This window comes from Ornithodoros turicata, chromosome 5 (assembly GCF_037126465.1).
Source record: "Ornithodoros turicata isolate Travis chromosome 5, ASM3712646v1, whole genome shotgun sequence".
Lineage (NCBI taxonomy): Eukaryota > Metazoa > Arthropoda > Arachnida > Ixodida > Argasidae > Ornithodoros > Ornithodoros turicata.
The window spans coordinates 81,454,017-81,476,476 of NC_088205.1; the positions used below are offsets into that span (position 1 = coordinate 81,454,017).

Genomic DNA, 22,460 nt, shown 5'->3' on the forward strand with positions numbered 1-22,460 from the left:
TTCCCCCGAGCAACCACATCTCTCAGCGACGCAGCCCGAGAAACTATATACTGAAAACGCTGCCATTTCTTCCGTCACGGCATGACGGCAGAAACTCAAATAACTATTCTAGAGTGCCATATCCTATCGAGGTATAGTCGAACGCTGTAGAGTACACGAACCCTTTCAAATCCCTCCTTTTGTCATGCAGACTGCGAGTTCCACGAAATGCAACCATCTAGAACTCTTAGAAGGCGTTCTTAGAAGGGCAGGCACGTTCGGCTCGCTCTCGGTACACAATTCCGTTTAAAGGCACCGTTTAATATAGGGGGGGGGGGGGAGAGGTCACGTGATCTTGAGAGGTTTTTTGACTCTCTGTGCCTCCATTTTCTCGCGACTATTCATGGCAGGGGATTCAAAGGTCAGACTGAAAGGCTGTCGTACGGCTTTACCCCTTCTGCTCTGCTTGCCTGGATGCGTCGCTGTGATATTGGAACTGTACGAAAAAACTGCACTTATTCACCGTCTTATACTGCAATCTTTGTGCTCCATGGTACAACTTCTTCAAAACTTTTTCTTTACGTCATTGTGATGAGCACTTCCTCGCCGAGACTGGGAGGTGACGCGGGTTCCAATACTGGCACCGACTGTGCTGTCTGAGGTTTCGTAACAGTTCCCCTTGAAGTCGGCCCAGGACGCAGACTAACCCCTCCCTCCGTCCCCCACTCCTCCTTTCTGTTCTCTCTCTCTCTCTCTTCATCAGTCCACGTCGGTTTGCCGCTCATTCAGCGCGGAATTTAAACGAATATGGTGTGTGGGGTGGCTGAGCAGATACAGTATCAACAAATAGGTGGTGACTCCAATGCCATCCTAGGAACTGGGTGGTTACGGGATCGAATCGCATCAGGTTTTCCCCCACTTGCACCGCGGTGCTAAACCAGAAAATAATTTCAAAAATACTGTGGATTCTAGGATAACCGCTGAAGCACCTGACGCAAGCAGTGTTTTGTTTGAACAAAAACACCTCGCTTCGTCTGTCCACATCGTGTGCCTTTTATAGTCGCAGTTTCTTCGCAGTTTTATCACTGTTCCAAAATGAAAAATAAAAAAATAAAACTGCATACTGTTAAGGTGGGGACGTGAACGTTTTTAATGTGTGCCAGTCCTAATTCTTAATGCTGGTGACGTCTATGAAAAGCATCGTCATCATTATTATTATATTTTTTAAAGTACATTATATTAGTTAAATGTTATTAGTTAATTAGTTAAATTTAGTTATTTATTTAAAAATTATTTATTAGTTAATTAGTTTATTAGTTAAATTAGCACATTATAAAGTACAAGTGAGACGCATGATGACGCCGATGATGGTTGTCTCTCTCTCGCTCAATACTTCTTTCTTCCTTTGTCCTTTCTGTTATAGCTGTCTCACTCGATCCTCCCTCTAGAGCACGTGTTGGCAATCAGCAAAGAGTCCTTGCCAATAGTAGCGTGCGAAGCCTCTTCGCAATTCTTATTTGTGCAGGGCAAACGGCGTGCCCTTTAACCTTTCGTGTGGCACACGGTTTTCGGGCCCGCGGATAAAGAAAAAAAAACGTCTTCCGTATCTGAGCCTTCGGCACGTTGGACGCCCGAAGCCAATTCCAAAAATGCGTCTCTTCTTTGTGATCCATCGAGGCGAACGGTTGCAAAGAAGCCCACATAGAAACACGAAAGCGGGATACAGCCTCGTCTTTTGCTTAGAGCGTATTCGGCTAAGAGGAGTCGCATTCCTGTGTCATGGCTACGCGCATTTTGCTTCAAAAACATATTCCTTTTGTCGTAAAAGATGAGGCTTTAATATTATATACGTTGATACTGACGCGCGTGTATGAACGTTCTACAGTCTTCACTGAAGACTATATGTAACATGTATGAAGGAATTTATTTATTTATTTATCGAAGACGTCGAACATATTACAGTTATGTGCCCAAGATACTCTGCGTGTCGTGACAGACCTGTGAATAGAATATTTATTTCACTTGCCTACGAAATGTTCAAATGACAGACTTGTAGCCGCGTTAGGCCGGGTTGACAATCGACCCTTCGGAGTGCAGAAGGTGCTGGGCCCATGGCCAACGAGCACTCAACTGCAAGCGTTGCGAGTAGTTACACTGTTTTTAAGGGACACCAAGCTGTTAGACGGGCTATGACCCTGTCTGTGGCGTTCATCGCCGCTTCGCGACATCTCCAGTGGGTGTGGGTGGATGTGTCTGGCATTCCTTTCCTTAGGCCATCTGGGGTAGCCGGCCCTCGTGATGAGGGCTACAATCCCCATTTTTTTCTTTCAATCATCATCATCATCATCAATTTATTTATTTAACATATTGTTAGTCCATATAGGGACCAAAACAGGAGAGGAAATAAACAGACAGACAGTGCAGTACTTACTGTGAATAACGCTGGGACAGAGCATTCACAAATTCACAGAGGGGGTAATGAATCCCACTTTTCGATAATTTCAGGGGGAAAAAATGAAGATTTAGAACAATCCACTCGCGCTGCCAAGGGCATGGCCATTTGAAGATGTGTTTGTCTTAAAGAAGTAGAGGTAAAACGATAAATATCCGAAATGTAACGTGTGGCTGAACGGCACTCGTGTTGAACTGCGTCTGGTACATTATGATAGTGTTGGTGATGTTCCATGATGGTACCTGGTGGAGTCCGTCTGCGCTTTTGCTTCTCCTAATGACTCGTGAGGTGACTGATGACCGCAATCTCTGTGCTTGCATCACATGATTACTGATTTGATTTGATGTGACTTTACTGGCGCAAGGATGACAGAGCACGTGGTTACTGGCGATGCAGCTTATGTGAGTGCTTGTTCCATGTGGTGATGTATCTGAAAGTGAAAAGTATCCTTTACGATACATTATGATGGAGCACCACCATCAAGTTGCCATAGCGTGTTATGAAGTGAAGCTCACTTGTCAGCGCCAAGTGCAAATGTTATCACAAGTGCTGACCGAGTTGCATAGACAGAAATGGCGACAATTCCAGGTGTGGTCAATGTTCGTGCGTTTTAGTCACGTGCTTTCTCTTTCCTTTTACAGGTTAACGGTGACTGCAAGCTGTCCCATGGACTTAAGATATTTCCCAATGGATAGGCAGGCATGCACAATTGAGATTGAAAGCTGTAAGTGAAACGCCCGCTCAGTATTGCGCATACAGGATGTGACCTTTCCATTTCCCACTTTTTATGCTTCAAAGTTCGAAATACATATATACTGATACGGTGACGATCGGTGGACGGCGTATCGTGTACACTGAACGGCTTGCAAAGCGCGTGGCGTCATCTACAGGACGTTGAAGACCGCACGAGAAACACGTTTCTCATGTTCCTGAGCCAATGAGGACCTTCGAACCCTGTATAAACGGCTGTGATCGTCTACAATCGGCTACAGTTTTGTCCTCGATTGACTATACTCCGCTAATCTTTGCTGAAATTTGTTATGGTCCTTTACGATGTTGGCTGCGTCTCAATACAAGCACAGAACTATTGTTAATAAGTAAATGACGTTGATTTTAGAAATGAGATACCGTTTAATCTGCTCCTCTGGCTACAGACTCGGGTTGGATCGACTATATTCGAATACAGCCTTCGCTTGGATGGGCTATAGGGTCGTTCGGCTGCCCAGGGGGCGCCTTCGTTCACGGCCACCAGTGCCACCTTTGCTGGCAAGGATAAGTTTCAGTTATTTCACAATTTGCCGCACTTATTTCATCAGGCATTGTATACATTCACTGAGCTAGGTCGAACACACACAATTCAGGTGATGACGTGTGAAATCACCAATATCCTCTTCTACGCTTGTAGAATATGCTGGAAAACTTTTCCTCCTCCCGCCACCAGGGAAGAAAGCTGGCGCCAGTGTCGCCGTGCCAAACTCTAGCCGAACGTCCCTATATATCCCGCTAGCCCTGGCTGCGATTATTCCTTATAATTTTAGATGGGATTCTAATAAATAAAGAACCGAATGTGAACTGGAAGAAGATTTCGTATCGTGCGCTCTACTCGCAACCTATCACTTGCCGCAACTTCCGCTCTTTCCGCGAAGGAACAAAAATTGACACACAGACCACATTGCAAACAGCCTTGAGCCTCGTTCCGCGACCTTTTGTGCACTTTGTTCCTCTGCCGACGGTGAAACAAAAGCGTCCACAAAACTCTTTGCCAGGAGCGTAATGGCGTGCCTCTGAAAGAGATGGGATATTGCTCTTGTTTGTGTTGAACGTCATAAACCCAGTAAAGCTGTCAAGGAAAGAGAAAAGGCGCCAGTGTAGATACGTTTCCAAACAGCCATCATCGCCCACGGCCATTAGGTGTCGGGCCGAATAGCGTGAAAGGATTGGTATTGCAGCCACCGTTATTTGGACCTTCTCCAAGACTGTTTCGCGCAACTGGCTCGTGTGTTCGGAGAAATAAAAAGCTGCATTTCCGGCAAGAAAATTGGCTTTCTCGTGTACTGTTTACGGCCCCCGAGTCTGGCGCTAAATCACGGCTCGGAAATCTGTCGTAGATGGAGCCACCGATATGGTAGGTTGGGTTGTCAGTAGTTGGACTAACAGTGCTGATTGTCGTTATAGCGAGAATCGTGAAAAGCTGCAGTTGGCTTCGGTTTGGATGTAGCGTATGTGATTGGCTGGTTCCTTTTGCATGATGACGTATGATGGATGAAGCTACACTCTTAAAAATGAACTTCACCGCATAGCACGCTCCTAGCCAACCATTATCTCGAATGATATCGTTATCTGTCCTGATTTGTTGAAAACGGGAGGCGTACGCTTTTTCTGTGACAATTATGAACAGCATAAGTGTCACAGAAAAGGCGTACGCCTCCCGTTTTCAACAAATCAGGGCAGATAACGATATCATTCGAGATGATGGTTGGCTAGGAGCGTGCTATGCGGTGAAGTTCATTTTTAAGAGTGTAGCTCAAAGAAGAGTTCACGGTAGAACAGGGCGATAATTCTCAACTGTAATCGTGGTAATCGGTAACAATAACTGTAGTCCTGGTAATCTTGTCCGAATCAGCGGATTAGTCGAAATGCCGATTCGGATCTTGGCGTAACAAAAATGAAACACCCTTTCAGAATTGTTCTACGCTAGTATCTCTTGTAACTACGCTGTGCTAGAGACCGTAAAAGCGAGAGCTTTGAGTGAGTGGTAACACTCAAATAAAGTGCGATAGAAAGAAAGAAAGCAAGAAAAAAAACATACACCGCACTCTTCCCGACATGTACAACATCGTCTGAAATGATTTATTGTAACGGAATTTACTCCCACAGCAACAATCACGCCTAACTGCACGTATCGACCGAGCAAAAAGAATGGAACAAAGAAGCCGATAACACGCAAACGAAAAGGTACTTTCAATATTTCTGCGTCGCCAAGCCAGGCTACAAAACAAGCAAACTTTTTTGCTCGCATAGCTTCCATCTCGCGAGTCACGAACAAATGTACGGTGCCAGCTGTCGGTTTTGAAGAACGTCATTGGCTGCAGGGCGGAGGAGTGTGAGCATGTTGCCAGCCTATTGATCTGTTCCGTTCAGACCTGGCGCCGCATCACTTGCGCAGTCCTCTTTCTCGGAGGATTTCTCTTTTTTTTCTTCTTTTTTTTTTTTTCACTGCGTTTACGGATTATATCTGTTCACCAAGCAGCGGAGTCACTAGATGTTCGACAGTGTTCATTGTATTCGGCATGTTCGCTAAAACTTGCCAATTTCGAAAGGAACAGCCCGGTGGAAAAGTTTGCGCAGTGCAACCACTGGTAGTAGTTACATACCCTGCTCACAGCTTGGGCATGTCATGCGTTCCACAAAATTCGGTCACAGGTGTACACACACTTCTCCACAACGGCAGTCTACTGTGCGAATAGTCGGGTACTCCATTAGTCGGCTTACGATTCGGTACAACTATGCTTATGAGCGACGCCGTCGGACTGTGAATTAATTTTGCTCACCTGAGGAGTCTCTAACGTGTGCCGAAATCGCAACAGATGGCTCACCGTCTTTAATGTATATCTCGTGGAGCATGACGTGCCTAAGCAGTTTGTACCCTGCCATGCGTCCAGACGCATTGGAACTCAACATTGCGGACTAGCCTTGCGGACCGACTTGTCAATCAGTGAGTTCAGTGATGTCGTACGGCAACACACTACCGAGATCGGCCATGCGTGGCTTCCCCTAGGCTTGTCTTTAAAGCAATGTCTTGCTACGACCAGTTGACAGAGCTCAAGGAGCACGATGCGCACGACAGAGGGCTGGCATGTCCCAGATGTACTGCATTAGAATGTTAAGCGAGTGAGCATTACATGACATAAAATGTACGCCCAATGAAGTGTCGCAACGCAAGTCGATTTTGACGGACATAGCGCAGCATCTTTACAGGAGCAATGAGGTGACATTTATCGTGGCTGGATACCCTGTCTTATCTCTCAAGCTGTCCATCAGGAGTCAACATGCAAAATATCTTCGCTGTTGTCACTGCGCAATCAAATTTACAAAAACAGTCGGAGAAACCAGCCGCGGACGTCCGACACGATCCTCGTGTGACGTGACGTCGAAAAGTCCCCGCCCGTGCCTTTCTTCTTTATTTCCTCCCTCTCAGCTCACGCGCTGCTCGTTCTGCGACGCGTTCTCACGCGCTGCGACGTTCCCTCACTCTCCGGTACACTTGTAGAGGAGATGGTGTCGCCCCTACATGAGTCCCGATGGGATGTCCCGGATGTGCGCTTCAAGTCACCTGTGCCCGTCGTTCTTTCGCAGACGATCATCTTATCCGTTGCAAAAGACGCCGCAGCCCAAAAATAATAATAATAATAATAATAATAATAATAATAAATATTGGGGGGTCACCTCAGTGCCCCTTTGATATCACCACGTCAGCAGATGGTGACCTTGATGATGAGTCAACTAGCAGCAAATAGTATTACTAGGGAGAATGACCGTAGTCGTCCATCTCCGGGGATGCGCGAGAGAGATGATCTTACTCGTCGTCGTTGTTCATGCGACAATATTAGATGGAAACATTGTGTATCTCCTGACCTTGGTATAGTGTGAATCGTTTTGGATGTCAGACGGCAATGTCTTATGCAGTGGAACGGTTAGAGTAGCCAGCACCACTTGCCTAACCCCGGTCACCCTAGATGAGTGGTTCTCAACCGGGGTTCCGCATATACCTCAGGAGCTGCTTGCTTTCGGTATCACACCATATCCGACATCTAATCGTCAGACTGGCACAAAGATCGTAATGGCGTCGCCGCAGACGCTCGTCGTGCCAGCAGGTGTCGTCATCACCAGTTGGCTCAAACGATAATTCAACCAAAATATATATATATATATATATATATATATATATATATACACAGTTATGAAGGAATGAAAGGCAAACAACGAAGGGGGTAGGGGAAGTAAAAAACGGGGCGATTTATTACAATTTAAACTAATAGAAAGATATCTAGGGGTGTGGTCAACGTTGCGGCGGAAGCTCCGCCTTCTTCAGGACTAAGAGGTTAGAAGGGTGTCTTGAATCTTTTGTACATGTGTAGCATGACGTCACAGTCGGGATTCGCGCCACCTGGTGGTCGTATATATATATATTCACATAGCATGAAAATTAAACAAACAATATTAATAAGTAGCTAATTATACGACATCTAGCTTGACTGACACACTTTTTCACAGTTGCGAACCTTCACGGGTTCACAGATCGCAAGGTTCCTCTAAGTCTTGCTGGCACGATGACTGATTTCTTCGAACAACGAAAGTTGAGAACCACTACCCTAGATCATATTTTGTTTCTCTTACTATAGGGAGAGCTACCTTCAGCTACCTTCATTATCAGTGACATCGTCGTCCTACGACTTTGCCTCCTTAGCCGCACATAACGACGCTCCCTGTTCTGGGGCGCACAATGTTTTTCTTGCTCTGTTCCTTCCATCTTCTATCTGCTGTTAGCCGTCTACACGTTAAACTTGTTACGTCCACTGGCACTGTTCACTGTTTTGCAGTCGGCTACACAATGAAGGACATTCGCTACCGGTGGTCCGAGGGGGACACCTCTGTAAGAATAGCAAAGGAAGTAGAGCTACCACAGTTCAAAGTGCTTGGACACGTTCAAAAAGCTAAAGAAGTAGCCCTAACAACAGGTAAGTGATTCCTCCCGTGCACGCACATGCACTGCAGCATACCGCAGGAGATATTAGGTAGAACTCTGTAGAAAGAATTAGTAGCAGTAGTGTGACGACAAACCCTCCCGTTTCCGCCCGCCCCATGGGCTAGAAGAACCTTTACACTGCATGGCCAATGTAAACTTTCCGAGCAGGAAGGAGTGCATGTCTTGCTGGCTTGTCCTCGACATCCCCCTCATTCTTTATGATTTGACTGCTCCGTTTTGCGTAGAAGAACCTTGAAATGTTTGCGAAAGCAGCAACTTCCAATTTGGATATCCCGCCCCCTTTTTTGCAGCGAGCTGGTTGACTTGTGGCCGCAGCATTGTTCATGCTGATTACTCCCGTAGCAGAGCTTCCTGAGTTTTAGGCGGCGCGCGTTTCTTCTTTTTCTGGTCGGCACGTGAAGGCATGATGAAGCGTGCATCCCCCAAATATCATGAAGGTGCCTCTTTCTTAAGGTGTCCGAGCTTGCTTGCACAGTGAGGCGGGCTGGTAAAATCTCCAGAGGAACGTAGATTTTTTCCCCCAATTTCCCCGCAGCTTGGATTATCCGCGAAGGAGTTCTTTCGGCTCAATCGCAAGCCTGTGATGACACTTGCATGCTCTGACCAGTAAAACATGGTTTCCCCCTTGTGCGTAGGAAACTACTCCCGGCTGGTTTGTGAGATACGCTTCGTGCGTTCCATGGGTTATTACCTGATCCAGATCTACATCCCGGCCAGTTTGATCGTGGTTATTTCTTGGGTGTCCTTTTGGCTCCACCGTAACGCTACTCCCGCACGCGTGGCTCTCGGGGTCACCACTGTACTCACCATGACTACACTTATGTCCAGTACCAACGCAGCCCTGCCAAAAATCTCATATGTCAAGAGTATTGACATCTACTTGGGAACATGTTTCTTAATGGTGTTCGCCTCGCTCCTGGAGTACGCCACGGTAGGATATCTCGGCAAGAGAATCGCCATGAGGAAAGCCCGCTGTCAGCAGCTGGCTAAGCTGGCCGAAGAGCACAGACAGAAGCGTGCTAACGCGGCTAGTGAACCAAGCTCAGAGCCCTTGCTTGCCAGCCCTGATGTACCCGTTGTCAAGACGGTCGTAAGTACCCCACCGTCTGTTTCTGCAAAGGCGTCTCGCTTTTCCTTTATAGTCACACTATGGGCTCGCCCGACAACGAGCTCAGGTAAGTGCCTCATGAAACACACACACAATCGTGTTTTACTGGTTGTCCAACGCTTTGTCCGTATTTGTCGCCGCTATTCAACGATTGAGCCGAAGGAATTTTGTGCCGCTATGTCCTTGTTGTTGTTGCTTGCCCACCCATATGCATGGGCTTTCGGCGCACAGTAACCAAGGGGCACCCGCTTCATCCATTCTAGTAGTGTCACAATGATGAAGGTAGAGTTCTGCCGGTGTCTTCAAGGTGGCCAGCAGCCTATGTGTGGAAACATGGTGTTATGTCTCCAGTTCAGAGGCTGTAGTTCCTTTTAGTTAGGAATGCTGCTGTTGTCCTTGTTGTTTAGAAAATGTGAAAACACCTACAGCATGTTGGTGGTTGCCTTCTCTGTCGTGCATTTGTAACGCCCTCTAGAAGTAAGGCATCCTCAATTTGTCGGCGACATCACCAGGCTTTGAAAAGCCTGCTTGCATCGTCTGTTACATCGGCGTTCAGACGACTAGGAGGGCTGACGTTTGGTGGCGCTGCTGGCAGATTAGCTTAACGTCATTAACACTATTGGGCCTATGCAATCGCAAAAGCACACTGTGGTTGCCATTACCACAGACATGTCTCTGACGTCACTGTCTCTGAAGGAGACGGTGGTGTGCTATTGGTGTTCCTTTGGCAATACTTGACTCCTAATAAGATCAACATAATGTTGATTGGTGCTTAGAGGAAGAATGCCATTCTAGAGGGTATCTATTTCTGTGTTTGAGTGACGTGCATTCTACATGTGTTGCTAGCCCACCGGAGGAACTGCACCTTCATCATGATTTCCCCCTCATTGAAAGCTATGATGCAGATGATGCGGACAACAGTGTTGATGACCTGTGGAACATGATCCCTCTTCCCTAGGCAACTACTCACGATTGGTATGTGAGATACGCTTCGTGCGATCCATGGGCTATTACCTGATCCAGATCTACATCCCCGCTGGGTTGATCGTCGTTACTTCCTGGGTGTCCTTTTGGATACACCGCAATGCTAGTCCTGCACGCGTCGCTCTAGGAGTCACCACCGTGCTTACCATGACCACACTCATGTCCAGTACCAATGCTGCGCTGCCCAAAATCTCATACGTCAAGAGTATTGACGTCTACTTGGGGACATGTTTCGTAATGGTCTTCGCCTCACTACTGGAATACGCCACGGTAGGATATCTTGGCAAGAGAATCACCATGAAGAAATCGCAGTGCCAGCAACTGGTCAAGCTAGTCGAGCAGCACAAGCAGAAGCCTACCACTTCAGCCAATGAGCCAAGCAGCTCGGAGACGCTCATGGCCAGTCCCGATGTGCCTGTTATCAAGCCGGTTGTAAGTACCGCGAACCCCCCCTCGGTAGTTGGTACGAGTAGATGGAGTCAGGATGTCGTCAGTGAGTCACTAAAACTTTTTTTTTTAGGTGCAATCGAGAATTGTGCGTAGATTTGGGTTGCGCAGGAACATTTCAGATGAACGATATGACTCTGCCATCTTCGGTGAAAATCTGAAATGACATTCTATTTCGGAAACAGGGGCATACGCCGCTATTAATTTGGGTACCTTCCTGTCGTCACCCTAAAACAGACAGCGAGACCACTAACGCTAGAAAGTGCACGCACATTTCGCGTGTGGAATGCTGCAGGGGCTCAATATTATGTTACTTTTGCAAGAGACAACCAAGGCACCACTTTTCTTTCTTTCGCCAAAATATAACTGAGCATCCAACGAGATCATACAAATGAAGCACGTAGAAACAGCAGCGTTATATTCGCATACGACGTCGTGGGCAATAGGTGCTAGACTGCGGCGGGGGAGGAAGGTAGTGAGAATGTCTCGCAAGCTTGCTCGCGAGTCAGTGAATATCCGACTCACGAGAGGTCAGTTGGAGAAGAAGCAATGTGGCGAAGCGCCAGCAAAATCCTTCTCGGAGAATGGCCGAGAGATCTTAAGACATCGTGCGACAGCTGCTTTGATGACATTCCTCGTGGATATTACAGCGCGTCTAACTTATTAGACATCCTCATTTTTATTTTCAAGTGTTTTGGAGTAGCCGGGTCCTGTGTTTTGTAGAAGCCACCATCTCCATATTTTTCTTTTCTAACACTAACTCTAACTCTAAGCACGTAGAACATCCACTTCGTTCGCTCAAGTCAAGAAGTTTAACTAGCTTTCGAAACGTGCAACACAACAGCACTGTTTTCTCTGCCCGTTTCTAGTGCCAACAACAACGCTTTCTTTTTTTAGCACTATCAATGGGATGTTCCATCGCGACACGCGGTGGTCTATCCCTATTTCCCTATTAAATTATTTCTTATTTTCCAATTAATACATATTTCTCTCCCTATTATTTTCATCGACATCAACATCAGAGGACCTAAATCCAGAAAGGCAAGGAGTGCTTTTACGGCGGTTCGTCGGTGTTTCGACTATGGGTCAAGCAATCTTGCAGTAGTGAGAGGTCGAGGGTGTAGCTAAGTTAGAATTATCTGCGACGAACCGCTTCAAAGTTTATTCAAATGCGACGGGGCGACGAATTTAAAGATCCAAACTTTCGTCGTCAGAAACGCAGCGAAAAAAATGTCGTTTCTAGAACTATGCAAAGAAACAGATGGAGATGCGATCGCAAAATATTAATGTTTAGATGTTACCAACTACCACGAGGATCTGTCTGTCTTATCAATTCAGGAGACACGGTCTAGTGACTCACTGACGAAACACACTGCTCCTACACTATTGCGTGACTCTGGTCATAGTAGAATCGCTTTCGTCGATATTCCGTCCCATTTCCAAGAAGAAGACGGAGGTTGGTTCCTCACTCTCTGTTCCTATGTACTCCGCATGAGGTGTTGTCTTCACGGTCTTCTGCTTCCCTTGGGATGCTACGGCAACAAGGTACAGTATGTCACACACACACAAAAGGAGAATACGAGTCCTGCTATGGGCACAAGTCACGAAGGACTCCAAAGAGAAGCTTTTTTTCGGGGTCCGTCGTATCAGTGGTGAATAAACATCAACCCGAGGGACACGTCGTTGCATCGATGGTCATTTGATAGCAATCCGCAGTCTACCAGCTCGCTGACACACGTCGTCGTCTTCGCACTCGTCTTTTATCTCGCACCGACGAAAGGCTGATAACTGCTTTCGCCATTTTTTTCGCGGGGAACGAGGTTTTTCTTTTTTCTTTTTTTTTTCCTTCTCACGTTTGAGGTTGACGTTACACGTGACTCACGTGAGATACTTTGGCTAGAAACATGCGAGCATTTAAAAAAAAAAAAGTTTTTGGAAGGAGGCGATGAATGTTTATATGGGCAGTATGCCAACCGTCAAAACTCCATTGTGTTTATTACGTAGCACTTTCCGATATTTTCAACACGAAGCGTTGTAGGTGTCTAGTGTGATGATGAGCAGGAATAATTATCGTCTAAGTGCTGCATTGTTGTGCGTGCAAGTAAATTGTTTATGCTTGCAAATAACCTTGCTTGTGCGGCCATGTCCTAACTGTGCCTTCAATGTGGTCCCGTCTATGGTTGTTGCTCTAGCCGTCCTTTGTCGTTTGTCTCAAACAACTGTGCCTCTGTTGACCACAACTTTCTGCCTGTTGCTTCACAGCCGTAAAATGGCGAAAGCAGAACAGTCTGCCAGCCCTCACCCCCCCTCGCCGTGTGTGCTGGTTTAATCGACAGATGGAGCCTTGAACGGGTTTCCCTACAGTTGCGTCGAGTGAAACGCGCGTCACGGTACTCTAGTGTTCCAAGGGTACACCACCTGGCGGAGTAAAACACACAATCAGCCTTGTGACGTCACCTCCCGTTATAAATCTGGCACTTCTCTGCATAGCAGTTTAAAGCGCAGGTTCTAAATTCTTGTTTCGATGTGCACCTAGCCTGTAATTGGTCCCCAAGGTAGCGTGTGCGAACTCCTTTCATTGGCCTTCTCAAGTAAGGACGCTCTTGTACCCAATTCACTAGTCCCACTCTTTTCTGTTCTTACCATCAGCAATTCTCTTTCTATTCTCTCCTCACTGTAACACTGGCCGTATATTTCACTAAACTCGTTTCCTCTTCCCTACTACCGGATTTCGGTGAAGTGCGTTCGGACCGTCGAGTATTCCTTCTCGAACCTCTGGTGTAGATACAAGGAACTACAACGGAAGTACAATAGAGGAAAATGAGGAAAATATACGAAGCGCACAAGGCTGATTTTTCACCTATACGCACCTCGGGCAATACCTATTCGGCGTGGTATAACTCGACGCAAAGCGCACCCAACTACTGTTTTTGAATATACTAACCACGATTCCTTCGCTTCCTTCTACACGAATTCGAGATGAACGCAAAGGTAATGGAAGTATCTAGCCATCATTTTGTAGAGCAAATGTCAGGCAGTAATATATACCGCGCCAAAAAAAATATTATTTTTTTCATAAAAAATCCTGCCACCCTGCGCAGGAAGCATATCTTAAACGTCGAAATGCGGAGGTCGAACCCGCCTTCGTTAGATGTCCTAGTTCAGAAATCTCGCCCGACGGCGTCCACCAACTGTAGCGAGACCCCGAAAGGCTCTGGAGATGAGATCCCCTGAAATATGTATGTATGTGCTCCCCCAGGCAACTACTCCCGCTTGGTATGCGAAATCCGTTTCGCTCGATCCATGGGCTACTACCTGATCCAGATCTACATCCCGGCCGGCTTGATCGTGGTTATTTCGTGGGTCTCCTTCTGGCTCCACCGTAACGCTAGTCCAGCCCGTGTAGCACTCGGTGTGACCACTGTACTCACCATGACCACACTCATGTCCAGTACCAACGCAGCCCTGCCAAAAATCTCGTATGTCAAGAGTATCGACGTCTACTTGGGAACTTGTTTCGTTATGGTGTTCACCGCGCTCCTGGAGTACGCCACGGTAGGATATCTCGGCAAGAGGATCACCATGAGGAAAACCCGCTGTCAGCAGCTGGCTAAGCTCGCCGAACAACACAGGCAAAGGTGCACAGCCAACGAGCAGGGCTCCGAGCCTTTGCTAGCCAGTCCTGAAGTACCCATTGTCAAGACGGTTGTAAGTACACGCACCACACGCACACACACGCACACGTGTCTATAACGAAGTGAGCCAGTATACGAATACCAGCCCTGTTGCTGTCGAGACGCTCGAGGTTGCTTTACTGCAACCAAGAAAATATCTCATTTTACTGCCGGGCAACAACAACCGTGCTGCTGGAATCAATGACTGTTCCAGCCATGCTTCAATTCTTGCGCAGTGATCTGTAGAACCAGCTAGGTTGCTACGTTGCTTCAGGTATCTGTAGGAGACTGCGGGTCTTCAAGCCGCTGTACAACTTGAACAGCTATTTCTGAACAAGTTTCCCCCTTGTTATGTCCGCGCTTTTTCTTCCAAGTGATACCACGTGTCCTCCAGCGGCCAGAAAGTGATCGGGATGACCAGTTGTCTGTGAATGGATCCACTTGAAGCTTGTAGTGTCTCCCGTGCGAGTAGTGTGTAGGGCATAATGTGACAGACACGCCATATACTTTCATCTGCCTAGCAAATGTAGTCCTTCGTCGTCACTCGAAAGATAGCCTGTGTAGATGCCTACTACAGACCGCAGTCACGTGGACATATATAGTAGCAGGAATGGAGTTCCCTGTCCCCGAAGAGTCACTTCTGCAGGAGGAAGACAACCATGTGTGCAACGTATGTGGCTCTGATTTTAATATTTTTAACGGGGATAGCCTTGAAGATAAAGGAGGTTAAACGTAGGCTTATTCTGGTACTGAAACTTTTCTCCGCTTCTGGTGTGTACCAAAAGAAGATACAACACTGGCGCCAGTGGCGTACCCACAAAACTATTTTTTGCGGGCAATTTCTGCTTAGCCAATGTCCTTTCGGAATAGGTCGACCACATGCTATTTAATTTGAATGATTGATTGGTTGATTGAAAAATAAGAACCACGGAGATGTGAGACCCGACAAGGTCGGGTCAGGCTACTCCAGAGCACGCGAATATTTAATGAGAACATCTGCTCACCGTATTCAGATTATATTAGTTAGAAAAGAAAGACGCGGAGGCACCAGTAAAATAGAGGGAACACACGTGGTAAAGGTGCAAAACGCCGAGAGCAGAATTACCTGCGCCGACCTACGAGATGTTCTGCAAGCATTCGGCTATAAGGGCTCGTTACGTATAAATTTTTTGAACTCCTACAACGTCTTTCAGAGCACTTGTCCATGTGAGCTCACGACTGAGTTCCAGGACAGCACAGCGTGGACTGCGTCAAGTCCTCGCTATTTTGCCCTTATCACATGTAACTTGAACTGTTCTAAGAAACAAATGCGCTTCAAAATTAGGAGTTTCGAGGAATGTAAACTCCAAAACAATAATCAATTGAAGTCGTGGAAGAATTAGGGCCAAGCTATTCACCATTGACTAGTCATCTGTCCATTGCACGGAAATGTTGCAGATCACGGTGTCTGCTGTTCCTATCCTGTCTCACTTCGTCGTGAAAACAACAGCATGCGACGGCATTTTTGTCAAGTATATATCGTAGGAGCAACACATTGAGGCGTTTAGCACATGCTCTAGGCTCAAGCACACCAACCAATGGTAAGGTGGCCGTATGTATATTGCACGACTTTTCTTTAGAAGCTTCCTGCACGTAGACGGGACGTCTTTGCAGTTTTTCGTTCTTATACAGACTATTTAAACACTGCACCGCTCTAGTGGCACCTAGTTTTTGAAATAGGCCTAAATGTCACACACAACACGTAGGCGGAACAACACGTGGATGGCACGTGCCTAACCGATCATTTTGGACCGCCGAGTTGTTGGTGCGTTTAGGCCTCAAGTTGGCCGCCTTGCTGAGCAAGTATACTATTGATTGATTGATTGATTGATTGATTCAAATTTCTCCTCCATGTAGGAACTCGTATGAGTATGAGGGTAGAACATGCTGTTGAACAAGCACCTAGCCGCACTCAATAAATTACCTTAGTTGTGGAATACGGTTTGTAAAAAAGGACTGTGAAGAAAGTCGCTAAAACCATTAAAAAGTCAGCACATACTTCGAATCAAACGAAACCAGTATGGCGAATACTTGCTCAAAGGCGCACATTTATGTGAACTAGGATATGAGTGTTGTGCTCAGACTTTCGTAAGACTCTTTTTAAGTACAACGTGATATCAGAACCTTAAAGGGGATGTGGCACTAGGATGTTGAACCTTCATTATATCATGATTGCAGTTTGATTAATAAAGAACATTAGCTAATTCTGTTTGATTTGTGAAGAATAATGTTACGAGCAATCATGTCAGAGGAGTGGCAATCACGATCGTTCTTATTGTTTGTCACGTGACCGCAATCTACCTCGCAACCAGGAAACCCGCAGCAGCATGGTATATTCGCGGGTCCTGATTTCTAGGCAACAATTACTCACAAAGCTGTTAAATTTGGATCGGAGGACCACGTCGGCATAAAGAATCGACTTTTAAGAACTACTGTAATGTGTCACAACCGCTTTAAGCGTTCAGCGTGCCATTAGGGATAGGACTATAACATTGTGCAAACGTTGTGTTAGCGATTTTGATGTGCAAATGTTCACGCTTATTTCACACCACGCATGCTCTCCTCACGCCTGCTTCTTATCTGCCTCTTCTGCCTTGCGCGACACTGACTGAGTTGCTCATGCATAACAAGGGATATGACCAGCGCTCTATAGACCGTCCTATAGAACCAATGGCGCTCACAGTAACGATTCACGTAACACACGTACTTTGTGCGCTCTCGATACACGCGTTCTGATAAACGAAACAATATGCGATCAACAGCAATCGAGAATTGGAGGGTAATCAGACTTTAAATTATTTCCGATTCCCGAGTGTTATCTTACAAGATAGACTCCTGCGTACGGAATGTTGTTACCTTGCGACTTTTCCTTAGGGGTCCCTCCGTTGTTTTGCGTTTTCACTGAACGATAAAAGTTCGATATCACAGGATTACGAACAAGCAAACGTTCACTTCGCACGACCACAAACAACCAAATGTGTCGTCTGCGTTAAATAAACGTACTGCCATATCACTACGCCGCGTTGCTGAGAGGATGAGGTGTGCATTCGCGGAAACAATTAGTTCGCGCATCTCCTTCCCCCCCCCCTTTTTTTTTTTTTTTTTTGCTTTTCTCCCGTTGACGCTGCTCGGTGTGTCGGTTCTGAAAGTTTCGCATACACACAATTTTTGGTGGCCATAAGTGGTAAATAGCAGCAGCTGTGCGGTTCTAGGATCTCTTCTTAAGAAAGACAGGAACTCAACGTCTAACAATCGGATAACACTGCGAATCCTGTCATGTTCTATCTAGTATTACGCCTTGCAGTATCAAGGATGATTACAGCAAGCACAACAGCGCCTCTCCTAATTGTATGATTGCAAATTGAAAGAATTTGGCAGTTCCTAAAATGCACTTTATATTCCTGCTCACAGGAACGAAACCTATTTTCCTCGCTTCCCTTTCACGCCTAATTTAATTTTTCCCAATTCCGCCTAATTTTCACGCCTAAAGTATGAAAGTCAGTGTATGTGCAGTCTTTCAAACATACCATCCACTGCACACGATGATCCACCAAGAGCAGATTTGCCTAACCGATGCGTTAAGTACACACCCTCTGCTTTCACTATCACGAGTTACTGCAACACGCAATAACATATACTTAATTCACTGATATTTTATAACCACTATACTTTGTGTACTTCTATCAAATCAAATCAATCAATCAAATGCGAAGAATAAAAACCCATATCCACGTTTGGCCAATCCGCTATTGTTATTATCATCTGTTCTTGGTGGAACTGCTGATTTGATAACGTAACGGTATCGAACCTATTTATTCTCTCATATCCCCCCCCCCCCCTATAGCTCGTTCGAATAAACAGCAGGCACAACCTTTCCGACACTAAACATTTGCTGATATGGCATGGATAATCCCGTATCTCTTCTCGTATCGCTCTGCTGCCGCCGCTGTTGCACCCGATACCTTATCACGCCAAGTGCTCGCAGCCAGGCGAAATGTTCACCTCACAGCACCGCTTTGAATGGTAATGCTTCCACGCAGTGCCTAACGGGATAGAAGTCGACTGTGGGACCTGTCATAAATCAGTATAGAGTTCAGTAAGGGCCAGGGGCTCTGTTTGTCTAGCCGTACTACTTATCAGGTTCGTAGATGGGTAGAAATCCAGCGAACCGGTAGAGATGTAGGAAGGGAGTTGCCTCAGGACAGAAGCCGCCGATATTTCGAACAGAGACTGTTCTTCTTCTGGGTTCTGTTCTTCTTCTTCTGTTCTTCTTCTGTTCTTCTTCAGAAGAAGAACAGTCTGTTCGAAATATCGGCGGCTTCTGTCCTGAGGCAACTCCCTTCCTACTTATCAGGTTCGTTTTCCAAAATACAGACCTCTTCTTGTTAGATTCCTTTTCAGCATTGGCAAAGCCAGTACGATTATCTTTGAGCTTGTCCTCTGTTAGAGCTGAAAAAGACGAAATTGAGCTCAGTGACTGAACTGAATGCACTGTGCGACTCCCTCCGTGTCCCACTGGGTTTCTGTGCTCGACCCGCTCGTGTCACCCAGTCCGAGAGAGCAGCAACCGCAGTTCGGCACGACAGCAGGTTTATTCCAGCACCGCATCGCAACTGACTGGCTTCGTACCTCGAGACCCAAGACCTTAGATCAAGACCCAAGCCCCAGGCCTTAGATCAAGACTCAAGACAAAGAATCGCCTTAGGCTTGGATGGCCTCCTACTCCTCCTTCCTTTACAAAACGGTTCCGCTCTGGAGACGTTACCCTGCAACCTGTAAAGGTCACGGGCCGGTGTCCACCATCGTGGTTTTGCAACAGACCAATATTCTTGCTGATTCTTGCAAGAGACTTGCTGCTAGTGGCCAGACTCTTGCTGGAAGACCAAGCCCCAAGACCTTGGATCACAACCCAAGACCGAGAATCGCCTTAGGCTGGAATGGCCTCCTACTACTCTTTCCTTTACAGTACAAGTCCGCTCCGGAGACGTTGCCCTGCAACTTGCAAAGACCACGGGCCGGTGTCCACCATCGTGATCATGCAACAGGACGGCCCCAAGATTATGATGATGATAGGAGAAAAAAAATGGAGATGTGAGCCCGCTCACTGCGGGACAAGCTACTCCAGGTCTAGTAAAGAAAAAAGAAAAAAAACTTGCTCTGCTATGCTCTGAGAGCTCTGAGCTCTGAGATGCTGTGAGAGCTCTGAGAGCTCTGCTATGCTCTTAACGAAGGTGATGAGTGAGCGCTGTGCGCCCTGACGATGAATCGCAGGACATTCGCCCAGCACTTTCACGACGTCAAAGGGTCGGCTATCAAAACGGTCCAGGGATCTCTGAAGATCATAGTCGCTCAAGCTCTTTCCGGCTTAGGAGGCATTCCGACCTTTGGAATCAAGGCACGTAACGAGGCAGTTCTAAGTCTACTGGAGTAAACCTTTTGTCCTGGCAAGCTGAAGTTGCTGTTCTCTCGCTGTAATGATCATGAGTCAAATGGGTGGGTCGTGCTCAGAACCTAGTGGGACACGTAGTAAAATACCACAATGTCTTCTCATAATATGGGATCCCCATCCATGGAAGTATGCACAGAAGCAACTTTAATCTCACCAGCAACTTTCACAGGGTGATTATTTCTCGTGCGTGACATACCATACATACATAAAAAGTCTGGTCACACAGAGGGACAACACACAGCACACGACTTTTTACATTACGGAGTTCATCCACCAGCTAGTCTGCATCTACGCCATTTTGCCAGTGGCATACCATATCGAGATTCGTGAAAAAAAGTCGCTTTGGAGGGCAGCACCATCAGTCTCCATACCCTTCTGCTCGATAGACCTTGGTTGGTTTGGTGTAATGAAAATAAAGTGGAGAATGTGGCGCTCATGAAGAGAGCCGGCTACTCCAGTGCGACTAAAGATCCAGTGAAGTAAAGAAAATGATAGTTAATAGGCGAAAATGAAAAGAAAACCCTAGTCATGATGGTTCTGATTTCTGAAGGAAAGTAGACGTCACTGCCATCGCTCGGCAGTCAACACCGCTCATGAATAGGCCTTTGTGGACCCTGCAGTAAGGAGTGTCTCTCACGCTGTGTACAACCAGTGTAGCCAACAGCAGAGTGGAATCTTTCCAGTGCGCAGCAGATAGCCGCTCGCGTGACTGTGTATGCACAGAAAGCGCCACTAGCGCAACAGATGTGCCTTACAGCTGAGAGATACGCAGCACCGCAGACCCCAGTGTGTCACAGCGCGTTGAAAGGACATATAACAGGAGCACTCACATCCCTTTTGTGATGGCGTCAGTCAAAGGCAGAGGCCACACACGCGTGGGCGCCCCTTTTTGGGGCACTCCTATCGATAGCGTCGTAGGTGAGGCAAGTGTAGGAAGCAGGCGTCTGGGGGCAGCCAAGAGTAATAGACGCTGCAAATCCATGGTCGCCCACATAATTCCCAGGGTTCCTGTCAAGTTTGTCCTGCTGCGGTGGCATCCCAAGGCCAACCGAGGGAAGCACCACCACCCGGATTTACGATGGTAAGGTGGGGGAAAGGGTAGAGGCAAGAAAACACAATCAGCCATAAGAAGAGGGGAGACGCAAAGCTTCCTTTGGTGCTTTTGGCAGTGGAGAAATGCATGAATTCTATAGTGCTTCCACAGCTTACCCTCGAGTGTTGCACTTAGCATGAAATCCATTTCAGCACTCTCACCACCAATAAACTGGTATTTTTTATTTGGACTAGAGATATCCGAATATGCTTTTCCAGTAAATGCAACTTTTGACTACGTACTGAAGAGATATTAACTTTTGCAGGTTGTTGGAAGCGTTGGTAAATACAGAGTCATAAATGTTGTGTGCTTTATGAAAAAAATTATCGCAGCATTAGTGTACGGTTCTGTTAAGTACTAGCATAATGCAATATTTGTGCCTGTACAGCTTGTAGTACCTTACTCACAGGGTAAGAACAGGACAATGAAATGACATCGGCAAAACTAGCCCTGTTTTACAAACGTATCATTTAACGGGAGAGGAGTACGCATTGATTTTTTCTCTCTTTCTTCTTTACCATCTTGCAGAATCTGGGTCATATTCTTCAGCACTTCACACACACAGGACCGTGTAAACGTTAAAATTTGAAACACTTACTGTTTTGCTCTCTTTATTGCTAAAACAGGTTATGTCTACTGTTGCGGCTATGATTACGACATATTCGTTTAATAACATCGTAGAGCGCAAGGTAATGGCGCAGTGCAAGATTTTCTGGAGTGCTCCATGCTTCAGATCACGTGCACAAGGAATTAAGCGACCGCAGATGTCGTTACATTGTCAGCAGTTGCAATACATAAAGAGTGACATCTGTCTCGCAATATTGGTTGATTCAAAGTCCGTACAAATACAACGACCCTTTGTAGGTACGACGAGGTGGAGAATGCTGCCCTGGACTGCCGGGCTCGTGTCAAGTGTGCCCCGCGGCAGTCGCTTCACAGGCGCAGCAGCAGGCGCCTCCTCCTGGAATACCAATGGTATGTCTGCTGCCACCGGTACAGAACGGAGACACACACATTACAGACTATGCTTCACCGCATAACAGGCTCTGGACAGCAACAACCATGCAATATTATACCGCGTACAGAACTTGCTTACAGAGCTGAGCATATGAGGAGCGCCATTACAATGGCGGACGCTCTGCTAATGTAACCCAGGGTACAATACCAGCTCATTCTTGCTGTTACGTGACGCAAAATCTTATCCAGAGTAGGCGATCAATAGTAGGCCAGCACCAACCCATCACTATCTTCATTCTCTGTTTCATTGGCTTTGAATTGCTTGACCGCCGACTTCACTGGCGGTTGTGGGTGTGACTCAGAAGGAAAGATTGCTGGTAGTTGAATACCGGGTACAGTAAACTTTCTCATGGAGACGACCATACTTTCGTGAATTATAACGAGGGTATATGAGGTGTTCCAACGTTTTCATAGCGGGTAATGTAGGTGCCTCAATCCTGCTGTACCCTCC

The 22,460-nt window shown here is 46.6% G+C and overlaps 1 protein-coding gene across 6 annotated transcripts in view; it reads left to right on the top strand.

The window, feature by feature from the left end:
* LOC135394971 (gamma-aminobutyric acid receptor subunit beta-like) overlaps nucleotides 1-22,460 on the top strand; it is a 144,188-nt gene that overhangs the window by 116,110 nt on the left and 5,618 nt on the right. For 2 of the 6 annotated variants that reach the window (XM_064626101.1, XM_064626104.1), the window contains exons 5-9: nucleotides 3,073-3,155; nucleotides 8,032-8,169; nucleotides 8,834-9,288; nucleotides 20,903-20,980; nucleotides 21,857-21,967. In XM_064626101.1, the coding sequence (XP_064482171.1) occupies nucleotides 3,073-3,155; nucleotides 8,032-8,169; nucleotides 8,834-9,288; nucleotides 20,903-20,980; nucleotides 21,857-21,967 (865 nt within the window). Of the gene's footprint in view, nucleotides 1-3,072; nucleotides 3,156-8,031; nucleotides 8,170-8,833; nucleotides 9,289-10,264; nucleotides 10,723-13,996; nucleotides 14,446-20,902; nucleotides 20,981-21,856; nucleotides 21,968-22,460 lie in introns of all 6 variants that reach the window. The other 4 variants (XM_064626100.1, XM_064626103.1, XM_064626105.1 and 1 more) reach the window with 2 other exon arrangements.